General features: G+C 42.1%; 1 protein-coding gene across 1 annotated transcript in view; it reads left to right on the top strand.

Moving 5' to 3' along the window:
• Window positions 1-3,625: 3,625 nt before the first annotated feature.
• LOC136825247 (probable 18S rRNA (guanine-N(7))-methyltransferase) overlaps window positions 3,626-20,242 on the top strand; it is a 47,129-nt gene continuing 30,512 nt past the window's right edge. Inside the window, exons 1-3 of the mRNA XM_067081286.1 lie at window positions 3,626-3,790; window positions 7,032-7,159; window positions 15,326-15,363. Coding sequence (XP_066937387.1) covers window positions 7,121-7,159; window positions 15,326-15,363 — 77 coding nt within the window. The 5' untranslated portion in view covers window positions 3,626-3,790; window positions 7,032-7,120. The remainder of the gene's footprint in view (window positions 3,791-7,031; window positions 7,160-15,325; window positions 15,364-20,242) is intronic.

Genomic DNA, 20,242 nt, shown 5'->3' on the forward strand with positions numbered 1-20,242 from the left:
GCAGGTCCCACACCACCCCAAGCTGAAATCAACTACTAAGGGACAAACAAACATTTTTCTCTTTAAATGAAAAATTTGAGGACTATTTCTGTGATGGAAATATCCTGTAACGATATATTGAGGAAAAGGTTTCTTTATATTTTATTAATGAAGTTAAGTCGCAAAACGATTCCATTTTCATGTTAATTAATATGTATTTTGACTGTCATTATATCAACGCTCTCAATGATAGATGGATCACTTGGTAAGTAGCGTTTTGATTATTCATCTCCTACCATAACCTTATATATGACAGATCCTGAGACGGATAAAAACATCTACGAAAACAAGTTTATATTGGTTGGAAAACTGCGGCATTTAAACGACACCTTTCGTGAACAAGAAAAAAGTTGAAGAATGTGGTTCTGGACACACAAGAGGAAGAAAGACATTGGTGGAAGGTCGTCAAAAAGTGTATGGAAGAAGTCAACAAAACGTACTAGTAACGGAAATGTCAAAACTCACAGAGAGCCTGAATATAACGAGAAATGGGAAAATATTTATTAAAGAAGGAATTCATGGCAAGATTCTTGCATCAGTGGTACTCTTCACAACAAGAACTAATGTCTTATATATCATAATGGACATGCTGTATATATATATATATATATATATATATATATATATATATATATATATATATATATATATATATATATATATATATATATATATATATATATATATGAGAGTACAGTCAAGTTGGGAATGTGTAAGAAAACATCGTTCAGATTCGTTACCAGGAACTGCAGTAAAAGAGGATCTGCTTTATTTTGTGGTAAAAATAATGATTTATCTCTTTGAATACAAGGAAAGTGAAGCAATGAAAAAAAATATTTGAGGACATTGTAGAATCTTTCGAAAGTTCTGACGCAATGGAGGCCACGAGTAAATAGGTGGAAAGTGGCTTTATAAAACCAAGTTTAGCTAATTCTGCAGAAAATATAAACCCATAAAACGAAGACAACTCTAGTTCTTAAATCATCTGATCCAACAGCGAAAGATTCTAATCACAGGAAAAACATTATGTCGGCACAATGATGCCTACAAAGAAAGTAGGCAAAAGACGATTATTTCCTCGTGGGTTTTTTCGAACAAAAAAAAAAAGCCACAAGATCCCCTAATATTACAAGATATATATATATATATATATATATATATATATATATATATATATATATATATATATATATATATATATATATATATATATATATATATATATATATATATATGTGTGTGTGTGTGTGTGTGTGTGTGTGTGTGTGTGTGTGTGTGTGTGTGTGTGTGTATGCGTGTGTGTTTAGAAAAAGGAAAGGAATTGATATTACAGCTGATAGAAAAAGACCTCGAAGATCTTGAAGACAAACCTCCGAAAAGATAATAAAAATATTATATAACATATGTGAGACCTGAATTCGTGGCTAAAGTTCCGATGAAAGATGAAAATACTTCAAAGTTACTATTCTAAAATATTCTACCAGGGGAATTAAACATTTGTTCCCAAAATGTTCACGACAGAAAGGAAGGCCATGAATGTCAGAAATATTCATCTAAATAGGACAGACGTACAGGATTAAAGTATGTCCAAAGTATTGGGAAAACGGTTTTACTAACGATAACAGAAACCTGGTACAGTGATGACAAAAACGAAAGAAAAAAATGATTTAAATGATGCTGACTATTCACGCATTTCATCATATACTGAAGGCAGAGAAAACTGGCATTGTAGAAGGGAGTTTTTTCTAAAGAATTAGAAAATGTGAAACAAATGAGCGACTGCAGATATGAAACATTTAAATATGGCGATTGAAAGACGTCTTACAAATGCATGAAAATACGAGTGGTACCGTAGTGCTAAGTAGTCCAGCATTGCAAATGGAATCTCATTAAATAACAAAAGAGGCGTAGGATTATCGAAGTACATTTGCCGATGAAATAAAACAAGCTGTAGGTTGAGACTCTGCCTTATGGACTGGTTACCAGGAAAACCCATGAGTAAATGAATCTAAGAATGATCTGTACAAGCATCTTCTGAAAAACAAAAAAAAAAAACTCAAATAAGCCAACAATAGGTCACAATCTAAAGACTTAACCATAAGGGAGAATTATAGTAAACTGGTGAAACATCTATAAGTATGTAATGGCTGTGACTTTTGCTCTTATCATGAAATGATTAATGCTAATATGAATGTAGACAAGACGGAAGGAATATTAAAGAAAATAGAAATGTATTTCGAAATAGAACAGAGAGTAAATGATTTCTATGGTATTCGAAACAGATCCCTCTGTGATGAAAAGCTTCCAGAAATACACAGGTAGTATGAGCAATACTATTTTTTTATAGACCTAATTTTACCTTATGATACGGTAGTACTTTGAAATGTCTGCTCGTCAAGTAACTTAAACCGTTCCATTTCACCATCTTCAGCGTTTATCCATTTTAAGTATTGTATCCTGTGTCCACTTACAATTACGCTATTATATATTGCATCACTTTACGAAATATATACAGCTCCCAACTAAGGACGTGACGAGTGGTATGGCTAAGAAAAGACTGAACCAGTGTGGAAAAAGCAGGATGTGCTACAAATGAAGAGGGTAAAATAGAAACCTCCAGTAATCCGATATTAAAAAAAAAACTGAAATAAACAATCCAGAAGTGCAAATGATAACGAAAGTAAGAAACTTTGGCATGACTGTCCATAACACTAAATGTAGTAAAACTAGGACTTTACTACCACCATTTAAGAAATGTAGCTTTCATAAAAGAATATCTGAATATGGATTCGTTAAAAATGGCTGTTCGTGATAATGTTGCCTAAAGAATAAACTAGTGTGAAAGCTAATGATTTATTGAACAAGTTCAAACGACCAGTGAAGCAAAACAGTTCAAGTTAATGGTTAATAGTTGGTAAATCTTCAGAGAATAGAGTCATCCTTACCTCATTAAGCTTCATTGGCCACTTTACTAGAAGAAGAATTGAATCTATCAACTGTTTTGGCGTACAATGTGACATAAACAAAACTATTTTATACGTTGTTCTAAAGCAATAGACGAATGAAAGTATAATAGCACGTTAAAGCACAGGCGATTATACAGAAGGTTAGTAGAGCCAGGATGTAACACAAACTTTGGAAAAAGGATTTTCGACATATGGACCAGAGAGATGCAAACTGTGAGACATTAGACGTTCGAGAAGGCAATACACACATATCTGTTTAAGAACACTCATGAAATGAGAGGAATAATAATTAAGGACAACTTCATATTACAACTTAAAAATAAAAGAGGCCAGCCTGATCGACAGAATGAGTGCTGATAGAATAGTTTCCAAAAATATACTGGATAATGATAATAGTGCCAAACAAGGAAGGGAGATAAAAATACTTGGTATACAGCAGCTTCGTGTAGTAGATGTCATTGAGTAGCGAGGAAGCTGTTATTCAATGTAACCAGTATAGATAAGAAACAATGAAAATCATACCACTTTTTATAGAAAGAGGAAATTGAATAAAAAGAAACTTAAAACTTGAGCAGAGCATTAGAATATCAGCCAAGTTACTGAGGCGCCGTTACAAAGGCACAGCCTCAGCCTTACAACTATTAGAGTGACCCGCATGTGGAGTCGACTGTCGTATTTGGCTGCATTTGGAGGAAATAAGAGACTGACCCGAACTTCATTGTCATCGCTAGTGTCTTATCATCAATGTTGTAAATCCAGAAACAGGCCCATGAATAGAAATTCGAGTAAGTTTGTAGAGCTGAGGTTATCTTGAGGCTATTGTAGCCTATGGACTAAGCTAAGCCACTCGGGGCTACTAACCTAGGTTAAGTAGGACTAAGCCTACTGTAGTTACTCCAGGTATCTTAGACTAAGCGTGTTCCAGCATAGCCTGCAGATTCTGGGTCATGTTTCCTCGTAGCCGAATCCTCAAAACACTGCTTCCTTGGATTGGTGAGAGCCCTGGCACAGAGCTTGGTTGCTAACATCTGTTTTTGGGAGATCTGTGGGGTTGCTCCACATCGGGTATTACTTTGGAAATTGGCCAAGGAAGTTCCTTTTTCGGTAGAATCTGGGACGCTGAGCAACATTTATTCTATGCAATGTTTCATTCAGAGCTGTTGTTAATGAGTTAGGGGCGAGTCCCTCGGTTGTCCACACTACCCGGGTTTGGTAAAAATTAGTTTCCTTCACTGGGGGTCCAGGAGGGCTTCGCTACCTGGCTAAGTAACACGGCCTGCTGGGTTAGGTTAGGTTAGTATCGTTCCTTTTATAATAGGTTTCCTTAGTCATCCCCTCTTGACAATATGGCTCCCTAATGACTTGCGCATGCACAGAACCCCCATGCCATAACAACTTAAGTTACCCTGTAATTTTATCCTGTTTTCATTAAAACCAACAGATTTAACCCAGGCTTGGCTGCTTTGAACATAACTGGGTAATCCTACAGTTTAGGGGACCAAATTCACTGCTCCCTTGTGTGTGTTTAAGTTTTCTTTCCTATTTTCAGTGTCTTCTTTCGTTCAACAGATTAGCAAACAGAAATATGTTTGCTAAAAAATGAGCAGTGTAATTGCTTACAGAGGCAGAGATTTACGATTTTCTCAAAATTCTATTGGTTCTTATCCCTGAAGACATGTATTTGTTTATTTATGTTTCCATTTTATTCCCTTTTTTGCAACCTCAGCTTCTGTAAGTAGATAAACTGCTAATTTTTTCATTGTTTTCCATGATTCAATAAATATTTGATAAATCTGTGCGCTGATCTTGACTTTACGTAATGCAGTGAATTTTTACCACTAAACTGTAGGATTACCCATAACTACATAATGTAAGTTGTAATAGTTTTTAGGCTATTTCCCAGCTTTTTGCAACCTGTAGGGGGAGCAGATGCAGAGTAGGAAGACAGAGATGGGTGTGAGGAATCCTTGCCTTTCCTAGAATGCCGTGCTCTGACCTAAACAGACCTTACCTTCTTAACCTGACTTAGGGTGCCATGCCGTGACCTGGCTGAGGCGTCTTATGCCCCCCTGGATCCCCTGGTAAAACTTGAAACTACTACTGTACCATTCTAGGTCCAGCAATTTTCAGTTTATGTTCAAAATGGGTGCTGTGTCTAGTACCAGCCCCTTGGGATTGAACATAAACCACAAGACAATGATGGTAAATACCATAAACATAAACAGAACCATGGACAAAAGGTGGTAAATGTTCCGGTTGGTGAATGGCAGGAACCAGGCATGGTAGTAGTTTGAAGCTTTACTGACCCCCCAAGGAACACTGAATATCCCTGTCCCTATATTCTGCATACTACCCCCTGTAGGGGAATCAGTAAATTTTTACTTCTGTTTTACAGTCACTCCCATGGGAATGAATGCTAAAACAAACAAGAGATGGTAGGCTAAATATCTTGGTAACAGTAAATTTGTGATAGATTTTAATATGATTTTTGCATTAAGCATATTTAGGAGACTTACGAGCACAGCATAAGAACTATATCAAGTTGTGATATTAAAGTAATTAAATGAAATACAAGGAGAATTGCTGTAGGGTAGTAATGCATTGCATCTCTGCTTGAATCTTTGAGGTTCCAGTTGCACGACATCCTCAGGGAGACAGTTCCACAGTCCAAGATTGTGAGGAATAAAGGACCTCTGGAACTGAAAAGTTCTACAATAAGGAATATTTACTTCATACTGGTGCTGCTGTTCAGCAAATCTGTCTCTCTCAGCATGAAAATAGGATCGGGGATCAATTGTGAATGTGAAAGATATCTGTTAAAATACAACCTTATGAAAAATTGACAGACAAGAGACCATCCATCGATGGTCCAAGTTATAACTGCTAATGTTAAGAAACCGAAACCTTCCACCATGAACCACTCTATCTAAAAGAGATAAATCTCTAGCAGAGGCAGAAATTCATACAGGAGAAGAGTGTTCTAGTAAAGGAAGTACAAATGACCTAAAACAGGTTGCATTGATTTTCTGTACAATACCTAACTTCTGTGTGGCATTTGCTAACACTTTCATTAGAGGTTTAAAAACAAGATGTAAGTCAGAAGTTACACTAAATATAGTTAAAGCTTCAGACTCATTTAGCAGAGTCCCATCCACCTGAAGGGGGGATTTGGTGGAAAATCAGTGGGAGATCTGCTAAGCAATAGTGTTTTTGTTTTTTGGGAGTTCAGCCCCATACCCTACGAACTACATTGTACCTGAAGGGGGCTGTTGGTGGAAAATCAGTGGGAGATCTGCTAAGCAATAGTGTTTTTGTCCACAAGTGTTGCATCATTGGCATACTGAACAATCTTCTTTTCCAGGCCAACAGCCTTATCACTCGTATGCACATCATGAAAATAACAGTGGACCAAGAATATGTCAATAAGTCTTGGTTTGCTAAAGATCCCATCAGCAGCAACTTGTTGCTGCCTACCTGTGATTTACTAAATTGGAAGCAGCACTAAAATATGTTGGAATTACTTTAGGCTATATCAGGCATAGGTAATCAAATTTTCATGAAAAGGATAGTCTCAGTCAAAAGAGTGTATGGGCAGACCAGAAGATGATCAACTTGTGCCTTCCGTCCCCACTGGCCCTATTGCAGTCCCTGCCTTTGTTATTACCACACCATAACTTCCCATGAGATGAAGGAGATGCAGGGTACTCGTGCTTTGTAAAAAAATGATAAAAATGCATAGACATTATTTATCAACTTCTGGCAGTAAATTCAATGCTGTACAGTAGTTTAATAAAAGGATGTACCATACTTTTTCTGTAAAAAGGTGATAGTTTTTAGATTTTAATTGTTTGAGTACTGTATTTTTTTTTTTTTTACTTTTTTTTAACATGGTGCAGTCCAAAGAATGAAGAGAAAATAATGAAAGGTACTTTGAATGCAACAGGAGTTGTATTTCTTCACTCATTTTTTGATGCAAAAAAAGTTTGCATTTGCTGTATGTACTAATACCCATTTTTCTTCTTACAGAATGAATTTTGTTTACAGAAGGGAATAGATTTACAAATCTAGTTGAGTGCAGTATTTGCAAGTGTTTTTATTGCAATCAATAAACAAAGATGTCCCGGAGACCAGAGCATCAGGCTCCCCCTGAAGTGGTATGTACTTTGATTTTCTCAGTACTGTAATATTTTCTTCAGCAATCAGGTTTGCTTTTGGTGTTGCACAATGTTATATAACATATTATTGCTGTTTTATGAAATTTCATGTAAACTTTTTTGACAAGGTTTCTGTGTGGTCATCAAATTCAGTGAGCTATGAATTTTAATTGCTTAAAACAATTACCTCATTGAATAAAAAATTAATGTATACATGATTTAAGAATCTGTGTGGTTTTATTTAAACCCCAATATAGCAAGCGTAATACGTACACGATACTTTCAGGAAATCAATCATGTATTTATCCACAAAGGCCTTCCCAAGTGTGCTCTCACTGGTGACAATCTTTCTTTGCAAATGCTATTATCATTGGTGTAGGTGTAGAGAGCCAATCTTAGATTTAAAATGATCAGTTATTGGTTCTTAGTTGGCCTCATTGATTGTGAAGTTGAGAATTGTGTCAGCCAGGGATTTTCATCTCGTAAACTGCTTTGAACTTGATTATCATGTATTTCCTATCAACACTGATCAGGAATTGTCTACATTTGGTGTTTTTAAATTTCGTATACAGATGCACAGCTTAGTGATTTTATTTAGATTTTATTTAGATTGCTCATTATACATGTATTTTTCATTTATGTTTTCTGCATTGTTCAGGAAATTGATTGCACAGTAACTTGAAGGGGATGCTAACTGTACAAGTTATATGCAATGCCTAGCTTAATTAAATGATAAATACAAAATTTTATATAAGTAACTTACCAAGTAATTACAGTACTTTGCTATTAGTTCGTACTTTCACGACAGCTTAAGTTTTTAAAAATTCGTGGTAGCGCTCCATTGTTTTGATGTAGGTAACTGATCCCTCCCACTTTCAGGAAAGAATAGGTACAACCTGACTCAGGAGCTCAATAAATTCCTGGTGCTCAGCAACCGAACATCGGTTGTTGGGTAGCTTTTGTTTTGGTTTGATTTCACCGGTTAGTTGCAGACATTCACCGACTTTTGGTGAAGTACTCTGTTTATTTTGGTACCGCTAATCATGTTAGCTTAAATAGTTTCCAGATTGTGACTAACTATGTCAGACTCCAGTTCTCATGGTATTCGGTATTGCAGCAAGGGCTGCAAGACCAGATTGACCTCTTCCAAATATGACACTGGTATGATTTGTAGTTCTTGTAGAGGACAAACTTGTTCTCCTTACCTAAATTGTGACGAATGTAAGGAATGGGATCAGGGGGCAAGGAAAATTTTGAATGCTCATTTAGCGAGACTGCAAAGAGACAGAGAGGGAAAGGTGGCTGCTGAAGCCGAGGTTAGGTTATCTCATTCTCCTGAAGTACCTGTTCTTTCAACTCCTATGACTTCCTGTTCCCCTATTCCAAATCCTATTACTCTGCCATTAACTCTGTTACCTGGCTTCCAACCTTCTGACCCCAGTGCCTTAGCAGCCTTGAAGCTAGGGTAGATAAGAAAAGTCATAGAGGATACCGTAACCCATATTGGAGCTTTAGTTAAGATCCTGATTGATCAAATGAGTGCGTGTAATGTTGGGGCTAGTATTGTGTCAGTGGAGGAGGTGACTAATCGTTCCACGGATGCTCCTAGCCCTTAATGGATGGATCCCCTCAATAGAGGATCTAAAACAGATTTTGGGTGGTGGGCGCATCCCCTCTGAGGAGGATTAATATTATGTGCCATATGATTTGTCTGTATCGAGTGGGAAAGAGTTTCCAATACTTCTATGGCCCATAAATGAATTGTGGCAACTAGAGAATTCAGCTCAGCTCGATCATGGGCATCTTGGGAACTTCAGTATTGTTCTTGACTTGGAGGGGGAATGTCTTGCTCCTCTCTCTGCCATGACATCTTTTTATTTATTTGCTCATAAATGTACCAAGGGATTACTGTTGGTTTTAGTTCTTATCCTTTATGATATTATGTCAGCTATAGATGTAAATTTTCAAAGAAATTTTAGAAAAAACATGTATAAATAAAAAAAAAAGTTACTGCATTTCCCGATGTTAGTAAATTTACGTAAATATTTTATAACAAAAATTATGCTCAGAATTTGTTACTGATTTTAGTTCTTATCTGTTATGATATTGTTTGAGTTGTAATTATAATTTTACAAAATTAAATAAAATAAATTAGAAAAAACATGTATAACTTGGTAAAATTTATGAGTGGTTGTAAATAGTCACTTTCAACTTCCCATGGAAGGTAAGGAAAATTTTTCAGAATTTTTTTCGTACACCGTGTGCATTTGCATGTCTTTCTCTTTCCACTGATGTGTTTTTTTAAATTGGCCAACTTTAAAGTTTGCCCAGTCTGGGGGTGTGCATTATATATAATAGCCCATCCCTTAAGGGCTAGACAAAGGTCCCTGCCAAACTCCCCTAACCCTGGGAGGAGGCAAACCAGACATCCAAGGGAGATCTGTGGTGTTTGCCCATGGGTAATTGCCCCGTCAGCTGAGCCTGTTGTGAGTTCCCAGGACTCGGTGGACAGCCATTGGAAAGGCGTCCCGGTGAATGTACATGCCTTATCGTCCAGTGGCTCCAATTCTGACTCGGGCAGGAGGCATAGGTGGTGTTTTCCCGAGTTTTCCAGGCTATTGAAAAGACCTGCAGCCCCTGAGTATGCTCCTCCGCTTCTTTGTAAGTGTTCCAGATGTCTAGATCGTAGCCCAGAACGGTCATACAGCTTAGGGGACCAGAAAAGCGCCCTGATGTCTCCTGAATATTTTGTTCCCAAGTGCTCTTTTAAGAAGAGTTCCGAGTGACTAGTAGTGGCTGACCACCCAGTGGGAGTCCGTGCAGTGGCAGCCAAGCTCCCAGGGGGAGAAGAGAATGTAGGGTGTGAGTGTCTAACTGGCGCCAGGCATTTTGCTGGCGGCAGACAACCAGTAGGAGAGACTGCAGTGCATTTTCAGTGTTCATTGATAGTCAAGCACCCAGTGACTTCCATCTGTGTAGTGGATTCCAAGTGCCTGGGGAGCTGAGCATGCAGTGCGAGCTGAGAGCTTCGAGCTGCTGTTGGTGCCCGAATGTCCAGCGTCGGAACCTCCTGCAAAGCGTTTTCTTTCTAAGAAGTGACCAGTGTTAGATCAGCCTTTAGTTGAGTGTTTACCTGTGTCAGTGTTCTTCGGCCTTGGTGGCTTTGCCTGTGTTGCCTCACCCACCTGTGCCAGCACATTCAACTGTGCTTTTGGCGCCACCATCTGCCAAGCATTCGGCGCCACATACTGCTCGTCATGAGCGTCCCTCGCAACCGGTTTTGACATCTTGTCAGTATTCTTGTGGTGCAGGATTCTTCTTTGGACTCAATCCAACGTTGCCTAGACAACATTTTGGACCTTTTTAAGAAGCCTCCGTCTGCAGTTCAGGAGCAACCGGACTTAGCTCCTTCTTTGGTTTCGTCCTCAGAAGAAGACTTAGAGAAGGATCAACCCACATCAGCATATGCTTCTTTGTTGAAGTACTTTTTATTTTGTTATCCTACGTTCTTCTCTCTTGCGGCCCCGTTGTCTCCAGGCTCTGCTTTTATGATGAGGCAACCTGCAGGCTCCTCTAATCTGCTGAAGATGGTGCTCTCCTGTTCTTCGAAGAAATCCTTATCTCGTATCGGAGGTTAGTTGTCTGACAGAGGGATCTCGGGAAGGCTGCTTTTTGCGCCCCTCCTCCTTGTCTGACGAAAAGGAGGTATCTTTCCTATGCCACCGGGGAAGCTCCTTCTTTGTGAGTGTCTGCTTCCTCCCAGGGAGACTTCCCTGGCTTGATCGACTCGATGCATAGATCAACGTTTGCTGCTGCCAAGATCTTCTTTTCGTCTTTGGAGTTGGACCATTTAGTGAACGATTTGTTTAGAGTCTGAGATATTCAGCTTCCTGGATTGGACTGTGGGGGCTTTGACAAAGAAAATCGAAGACTGCGCTACCCTCCAAGACAAATTTGCAATGGAGTGGTTAAGAGTGTTGTCTTGTGTGGACAAAACTATTCATGATGGCTTGCAAGAACTGGCTGCACTGTTTTCTTTAGGAATTCTTAAGGCTTGCAAGAACTGGCTGCACTGTTTTCTTTAGGAATTCTTAAGAAGAGGGAGTTGTGGTGCTCTTTTACCACGAAAGGAGTCACTCCCTCCCAGAAGTCATCTCTTCTCTTTGCTCCTGTGGATTGTGGTAGTCTGTTTCCTAGTGTTACCTTAGAGCACATAGCTTCTGGGTTGCAGAGGAAGGCAACACAAGACTTACTCGCACAGTCTACCAAACGACCTAAGCAGCCGAGTCGTACGCCTTCGACCTCCTTTAGTACCAGTGTGGCCTCTTCGTTGCAGCAGCAACCCTTTCAAGTTGGCAGTTCTGGATATCAGTCCAGACCACGTACCAAGCTCCAATAAGTGCGGCCGATTAAGAAATCCTCTACCAGACCCTCCTGTAGCAAGTGAGGATTTGGTCCTCCATGTTCCAGTGGGAACCAGGCTTCTTCATTTTTGGAGGAATTGGGAAGTGAAGAAGGCAGAGCCTTGGGTAATAGAAGTCCTCAGAGAGGGGTACTCCATTCCATTCATCACAGAATCCCCGTTGGCGTCAGCACCCATCAGCTTGACAGCCTACTCAGTAGGCTCAAAGCGGTTTTCTGCCCTGTCGGAGGAGGTGACTTCTCTGCTCTGGAAAGGGGCTATAGAGGTTGTGAAAGATGTAAACTTGAAGGGGTGTCACAACCGGCTTTTTGTTGTTCCCAAGTCATTGTGAGGTTGGAGACCTGTCCTGGACTTGAGCACCCTGAATTTCTTTGTGAAAACAATAAAAATCAGGATGGAAACGAATCAGTCAGTACTGTCCTCCATCCATCAAGGAGATTGGGTGGTGACGATGGATATGGAGGATGCATGCTTTCACAATACAGTTCATCCGCAATCCAGGGCAGGGTCTTCCAATTTCGGGCTCTGTGCTTTGGCCTCTCCACAGCCCCACAGGTCTTCACCAGGGTTCTTGCTCCTTAATATAGGTGGCTACATCTGATGAGCATCAATGTATGCCTTTATCTTGATGATTGGCCCCAATGTTCTCCTTCAAGAGCTTGCTGCTTGGAGGAGGACTTGCAGAAGACACTCCTCGTTGCCCAGGATATGGGCCTCTTAATCAGCTTTCCTAAGTCCCAGCTAGTCCCAGCTTGGTCAATTCTATATTTATGGATGATGATTGATTCACAGCGTTTTCTAGCTTTTCTGTCTCAGAAAAGAATTCAATCCTGCCTTCAGACGGTTCAGAAATTCCTCGCTCTCCGTTCAGAAATTCCTCGCTCTCCCTTCCTGTTCAGCCAATGAGTGGATGAGGCTCTTAGGCACCCTATCATCCATAGAGAAGTTTGTGCCTGTAGGGAGACTTTGCACAAGGCCCCTACAGTTTTTCCTAAAGGTCACTTGGCGCAGGAACAACCTTCCAGACTCATTTGTCTTCCCCATCATTCCCAAAATCAAGGAGGAGAACCTCCAGTGGTGGCTTTTAGAAGGGAGATTCCCTGTCGGGAAATCATTGCATCTGTTGAACCCAAGCCTAACCTTATTCTCAGACGCTTCAGATCTGGGTTGGGGGCTCATCTGCAGTATATGAAAGTTGTAGGAACTTGATTGCAAGAAGAAAAGAAGCTCCACATCAATGTGAGGGAGCTGAAAGCAGTGCACTTGGTCCTCCAACATTTTGCTTCAGTGACGTGCAACAAGATGGTCACAGTATGCTCAGACAACATGACAGCATTGGCCTACATCAGGAATCGTGCCAAGCAGCCAAAGATCTCCTCATTTAGGCCCAGAACAACTGCACCTGGATTGTCACCCATTTTATTCAGGGCAAATTGAATGTCCTTGCAGATAAATTAAGTTGCCGCAAACAGGTTCTACCGACGGAATGGATGCTGAATCCACAGGTGTGCACTGACCTGTGGAAACAGTTGGGGAAGCCGTCGATAGACCTGTTTGCGATGTTGAAGAATCACCGTCTTCCCTTGTATTGCTCTCCAACCCCAGACCCTCTGGCTTGGGCAACAGACACAATGCTCCAGGACTGGTCCAACCTGGACATGCATGCCCTCTCACCATTCAGCATAGTGAGGGAAGTCATCAACAAGTTTCAGTCCCACAACTCTTCGATGACCCTCGTCATCCTGTTTTGGCCGCGGAGGGATTGGTTCTCGGACCTCCTCAGCCTGTTGGTGGACTTCCCAAGACTCTTACCACAGTGTCGAAGTCTTCCCAAGCAACCTCATTTCCATCACTGTCATCAAGATATGTCCACTCTCGCTCTGACAGGCTTCAGACTGTCAGGAAGCTTGTCAGAGCGAAAGGCTTTTCAAAAGCAGCTGCAAAAGCTATTGCCAACTGTAGGCAGCAATCCTCCTCCAATGTCTACCAGGCTAAGTAGTCAGTCTTCCGCAGCTCGTGTTGAAGAAACGGCATCTTGTCTTCTGAAACCACTTTAACACAAATAGCTGACTTTTTGCTCTATCTGAGGTCTTCCCATGGTCTAGCGACTTCAGCTATCAAGGGTTATAGAGCCATGCTTAATTAGGTGTTAAGGCATAAAGCCTGGATCTTGCTGCAAGTCATGATATTAGTTACTCAATTAAATCTTTTGAAACTTTGAAACAGGACAAACCGACTTCTGTACCGTAGAACTTAGATGTTGTACTTCATTGGATCTCAGGTCCTCCCTTTGAGCCCCTTCATGCCTCATCTCTGAGAGACTTAACGAGGACAACCCACTTTTTAATTGCTTTGGCCACAGCCAAAAGAATTAGCGAATTGTAGGCCTTGGACAAGCAAGTTGGCTTTTCGCAAGGGAATGCAGTCTGCATGTTCACTCTTGGGTTATTAGCCAAGAATGAAACCCCATCCAATCCCTGGCCCTGTTCTTTCTCTATCAAGAACCTGACAAGTATCATCGGTCCGACAGACCAGGAGAGAGTGCTCTGTCTGGTTAGAGCCCTAAAGTGTTATCTTGAGAGAAGTAAGAACATCAGAGGTCCCTCTCGTAACCTCTGGTGCTCAGTGAAGAACCCATCCTGTTCTATTTCCAAGAACGCGTTGTCCTTCTTTCTAAGAGAAGTAATCTCTGGATCCCACAGTGGCATTCAGGAAGAGGCATTAACCTTATTGAAAGTTAAGCCCACGAAATTAGGCAGGCGCCACTTCACTGGCATTTAAACACAGTCTGTTTCTCTCCACAATGCTGTACTACAACCTACGTACTGTATTGGAAATGTAGATCTGTTTTTGCCTCTCGTTGCTTACGAGGTGTGGAGACTACTTATGAAAACTGCAGTACATTAGGCCCGTTTTCTGTGGCTGGCATGGTACTGGGGGAGGGAGGATAGGAGTATATCTTCTGTTTCTCTGTCCCCTCGCCTTGTTTCAGGTGATCAAGTTATGGGAAGCCTGGCGGTACTGTGTACCAGGAGTACCCATCAGTCGTTGTTTTTAATGGTTGGGTTGTGGTTTTTATGTGATGTGTAGGTTACAAATTTATCTGGTTGATTTTCTTGTACTACGCCCAGGGCAGGGGCATTCTGTACTGTATTTGTTATGATGCATTGGCAGCCATCGGAGCACTCCTTGGTTGCAAGGCACCCACTAAAGTAGAGACAACCCTCAGCTTTACTGCTATACCAGTACAGGTTGATGATGAGCACTGACCAGAGGCAGTATCCATCTGCTGTAGCTCTCTCACCAGGTAAGGTAAGTAATGGTGGTGTATGTTTTATTCTCAACTGAGTATCTGCCTTGAACATGTGATGTATATGATTGATGGGCTTGTGGTGAAATACATTGTATGTATTAAAAGTAAGATTTTCATACAAATCACTAGCTCACAAGTTTCATTCTTTTAACCTCAGTGATTGCTCTCCACTAGCAATCGAGACACCACACAATGTGAGTATTGGCTGTTGTGGAACCTTGTGTATCTGAGCATGTAAAAGACTTCATATCCAGTTGGTGACCATACATGTGGGTTATTTTTGAGTGAAAAGTTTGAATAAAAAAATCAGTTTTTTTCCAGAAAATTAGATTTTTATTCAAAAGTTAAAAGTAGTTTACATATTATTTGATATTGTGTTGCAAATAATCACAAACTTTTAACAGTTAATTGTTAATCTCCTCTTTTTCAGTATTATGGAATAGATGAAGCATCCAAGTACACTCAAAAGTAAGTACAAGTTTAATTATATATGACAAAAAAGACATTTACTTTTAACATATTTCAAGCTATAACTATGAATATGGAAGTTAAAAATGAGCAGCTAAAACAGTCGGTCATATTATACCTAAATCGCAGTCCAGAGGATTCCCTGACTTCTCAGTCTTTTGTTCCCCCTTATGACATATTTCAAGCTATAACTATGAATATGGAAGTTAAAAATGGGCAGCTAAAATATTCAGTCATATTATACCTACATCACATTCCAGAGGCTCCCCTGACTCCTCAGTCTTTTGTTCCCCCCAAAAAGGGGAGGAGGAGCAAGTACTGTTTCACAATATTCTTGCTACTTGTATTGCATACACCCATCCACCAACCCCCTCATATTTCGTGAGTCTCCTTAATGGGAATTGCTGCTCTATAGGGTACCCTAAATCATTGTTTTTTCAGCAAGGTTTATCAGTTTTTTTGCATACTTATATAATATACTAATACTGACCAGTTTTCACTACTGTCTTTTAGTAGAAAGTGTCGGAATTGTGAAAGAAACTATTTAAATGTGTTGTGAGAATGTTCTTCTTCCTCTCTCTATGTAAAAAAATATAGGCTTGGTCCTGGGATCATTCGAGACTGTGATTGATAGGTTTGGATGAAAAACTGTTTTCACTTATACAACTTACCCGGTAGTTACATATAGCTGTCGTCTTTGACGCCACGGCAGTATTCAAATCTCGCGCTAGCGGGCTGGAATCGTTATTAAAGGTGATCCTCTACCCCGCCCTCTATCGGGGTATCGGGAACCGCCCCAAGAACACTTCATTAGTTTTTGCCGTGCGTGCCCTTAACCGTAATACGGTTCTGCTGCTGGTAGTATTTCTCAACAATTCGAACTTCTAATTCCTTTTTGGTGAAGTACTCGGGTTTGTTGTTTTGCTGGCGCTAGTTATTGCTTGAGAGTTATTATTAGTTGGACTATTATGTCTGATTCTGGTTCTAGTGGTATCCGTTTTTGCAGCAAAGGCTGCAAAACCAGGCTTGTTAAGCTTAGTCTAGATCCGCACACTTATTGCTTTTCATGCAGGGGCAAAAATGTTCTGCTGATTTGACTTGTAACGAGTGTGAACTTCTAACTTTGTCTGACTGGAGTGCTTTGGGGAAGTACATGAAGAAGCTAGAAAGAGATAGGATTAGGAAGGCCTCTTCTAGGTCTTCGAGGTCAGGAGGTAGTCAAGAGGTTTTTGTAAATCCTATTATTCCTGCTCCCCTGTAGTTCCTGTAGTTTTACCTCACCCGACACCGTTTCTCCCAATCCTGATACCGTGTCAGTCCTTAATGCGTTTATGTCTTCCATGCAGAAAATGGGGACAATTTGCATATTTAGTAGACCGCAGTGATAATACGAAGTGTTGTGCCTTGTGTAAGTGTTGTGGAGGAGGTAGTTCTAGTGGCCCATTCATTTCCAGGTCTAGGCCCCTGTCAGGCTCCCAGGTTCCAGGGAGAAGGCATGCCGAAAGCGAGAAAGGAGGTGAGTGGGACCTGCTCCTCCAGAAAATTGCCCCCTCAAGCAGTCCTGTTGCAAAACGCTTTCCCAGGCTGCTGGCCCTCACCACCGAAAAGGTGAGGAGCGGAGAGTGTCGAGTGGATCCAGTTGGAGTTCCTCCCGCCTAGAGGTTGGCGTTTAACGACTCTTCTAGACCTTTGAAGAGGTCTCGTCTGCTTTCTCCATTGAAGATTCCTAAGAAGAAGGCTCTTCTGGAGGATCCTTCCCCCTCCTGTAGCTTTTGGGCAGAACCGAGAGGCTTTCTTCGTCGGACTCGTCTCATTTGTTATCGGCGGATCCTCCCTGTCAGACGATTACATCTGATAGGCCTGCTCCTTTGGCGCCAGCGACTCCTGTGACTCCTGTTCCTGTGGCGCCTGCTCCAGCATTCGATGGACCTCAACAGCTTGTGATTGACGGAATTAACGCCCGCTTGGACTCGATTTTACAACTTTTGTCTAAAAATCAAGTCTCTTCTTTGGCTCTTCCTCACGATGCCAGCGCCCATGCGCCACCACATCGCTCGTTCTATTCCCCATTCGTAGCGCCAGCATACATTTTCCGTTGGCGCCACCTTTGGCTGCTGTGCCGATTGCGCCTCCTTTGGCGCCTCCTGTGATACCAGCGGCGCCCGCCGACGACTATGTCTGCCGCCCGTAGCGCCGCCGCTTGCGTCCTTCATTGACGCCTCCTGTCGTTGTGGTAACGACGGCTCCGCTTTGGCGCCACAGAGGTTGCTGTATCAACTGCGCCTCCTTTGGCGCCCCGATGGCTCCTCAACAGGCTCAATCTCTTTCGTGACACAGCAAGAATATGTCACTAGCCTTCCAGCCCCCGCCTCGTGTAACTCAAGTCTCAGTTCAAGGAGACTTGGATGAAGATGTTGTCCAGCTGGACTTATCCCCAATTTCTGACTAACTCCTCTCGGGCTTAGAGGAGCAGTGTAAGGAGGAGAAGTCTCTCCAACTCTCTTCCTACAAGAAGCTCTTGAAGTTCTTTATTGAGAACTTCCTGACCCAAAATTCGCTTTTGAGGCTCCTCCGTCTCCTGGGTCCCAGTACAAGAGGGACAAGGCTTCTGTTTCTTCTTCGGACTTTACCAAACTTGTCCTGTCCGTCTCGCGAAGAAAGGCCTTAAGAAGATGGATGCGTGGCTGGCCGAGAAGAGGGAAATTGGAAAGAACGTCTTCTGTCTTCCCCCTCTCATCGTTCCTTCTGTAACCGGAGTTGGTATGAGACTGGGGAAATGTTTTTCCTGGGTGTGGCTGCCTCCGCACAGGGGACTTCTCCAGTCTCATGGATGCCAGTAGGAGGACCGCACTTAATTCTCAAGAAGGTCTTCTTTACGTCCTCCAACTGGATCTAGTTTTCAAGAGCGATTTGGACTCTTGAAATTGTGAGCTTCCTGGACTGGGCGACATGGACTAGCCAGGAAGATTAAGGATTTTAATCTTCCTTCCGAGCTCTTGGATGATGTGGTAGGAGTAGTGGATTGCATGGATAGGGGCATCTGCCAAGAACAACAGTGCAGTAGAACTGGCCTCTTTAAGAACGACAGGGTTCTCAAAAAGAGGCAACTTTGGTGCTCCTTCCTAGCAAAAGGTGTTTCTTCAAGCCAGAAGTCAGGTCTCTTGTTTTCTCCTTTAAACAAGGCTCATCTGCCGCGGGCAAGAGTTAGTTGCTGCAATTTCCCAGGCATTAGCCCAGAAGTCAACCCAGGATCTTTTGTCTGCAGTCTGCCAAGAAAGCGAAGAGACCTGTGCTTTCTACTGCTTCTCACTAAATTCCGCGGTGTTTCGTCCCCGCTTTCGTATGGACAGTATAAAGGAAGACCCTCTAAACGTGTTTTTGGCAGGGCCAGAGGAAAAGGCAAAGCCACGCCTAGAACCTCGTCGGCCCCAGAGAAGAAATGAACCTTTTGTCCTCCATTCAGCTGTAGGAGCCAGACTGCAAAGGTTCTGGCAAGAGTGGCAACAGATCTCGGCAGACCCTTGGACGATCCAAGTTTTGAAAGAAGGATATGCCATCCCCTTCCTTTCCAAACCTCCTTTAGTGGAGGCTCCAGTTTCTTTACAGGCGACTCGCACAACTCCGTGGGAAACTAGACCACTTCGCTCAGAAGTCCGAGCCATGCTGGAGAAGGAAGCGATAGAACAGCTTCATGCCCCTCTATCTCCAGGTTTCTACAATCGTCTGTTCCTGGTTACGAAAGCATCAGGGGGATGGAGACCCGTCCTGGACGTGAGTGCGTTGAATGTCTTCATTCAGAAGACAAAATTCTCCATGGAGACAACTCAGTCGGTCTTGGCGTCTTTACATCAGGGGATTGGATGGTTTGATAGACCTCCAAGACGCTTATTTTTTCACGTCCCGATACATCCAGCTTCAAGGAAGTTCCTGAGGTTCGTCTTCGAGGGACAGGTTTATCAGTTCCGTTCCCTCTGCTTCGGTCTGTCGACAGCCCCGCAAGTTTTCACAAGGATCCTGTTGTCAGTAGCCAGACATCTTCACCTGGAAGGAATTCGAGTTTCCATGTACCTCGACGATTGGCTGCTCAAAGCTGCTTCGAGGAGAGCTGTTTGGAGGACCTATCAAAGACTCTTCAATTAACGTAAGTCTCTAGGCCTCATTATCAAATGAGAAGAAGTCTTGCCTTACTCCCAGTCAGCAGATTGTCTATTTGGGAGTGAGTCTGGACTCTCAGACTTTTCAGGCTTTTCTGTCCAACCAACGGATAGCCTCATGCCTGCAGAAGATAGACGACTTTCTGCAGAGGAAGATTTGTTCATGAACGAATGGATGAGCCAGTGGGAACCTTAACTTCAGTGGAGAAGTTTGTAAAACTGGGGCGCTTTAAACCTGAGACCACTGCAGTTTTACCTGCAAGAGAAGTGGCCCAGGAAACAGTTCCCGGACTCCTTCACATTCGCCATTTCGGAAAAGATAAAGGAGTGCCTCCGGTGGTGGAGGTCAGAAGGAAGGCTGTCACAAGGACTTCCTCTTCAGCTTCCAACCCAGACCTAACTCTTTTTCCGACGCCTCTAGGACAAGGGCTGGGGAGCGACTATGGGGACAAAAGAAGTTTCGGGCCAGTGGCAAAGAGAAGAGAGAAACTGGCATATCAATCGAAAAGAACTAAAAGCGAAGTTCACTTAGCCCTGTTAGCCTTTCAAAAAGAAGTGGAAGGCAATACGTCTTGGTCCAGGCGGACAACACGACCGCTCTGGCATACATTCGAAACGGGGCACTCACTCATGGTCCTCTACGGAGACCTCGAAGAGGAGCTTCTAGTTTGGACGGAGGAGATCGGGACCAGACTAGTAACGAGATTTATTCAAGGGGAGAAAAT

Source organism: Macrobrachium rosenbergii, chromosome 37 (assembly GCF_040412425.1).
Source record: "Macrobrachium rosenbergii isolate ZJJX-2024 chromosome 37, ASM4041242v1, whole genome shotgun sequence".
Taxonomy (NCBI): domain Eukaryota; kingdom Metazoa; phylum Arthropoda; class Malacostraca; order Decapoda; family Palaemonidae; genus Macrobrachium; species Macrobrachium rosenbergii.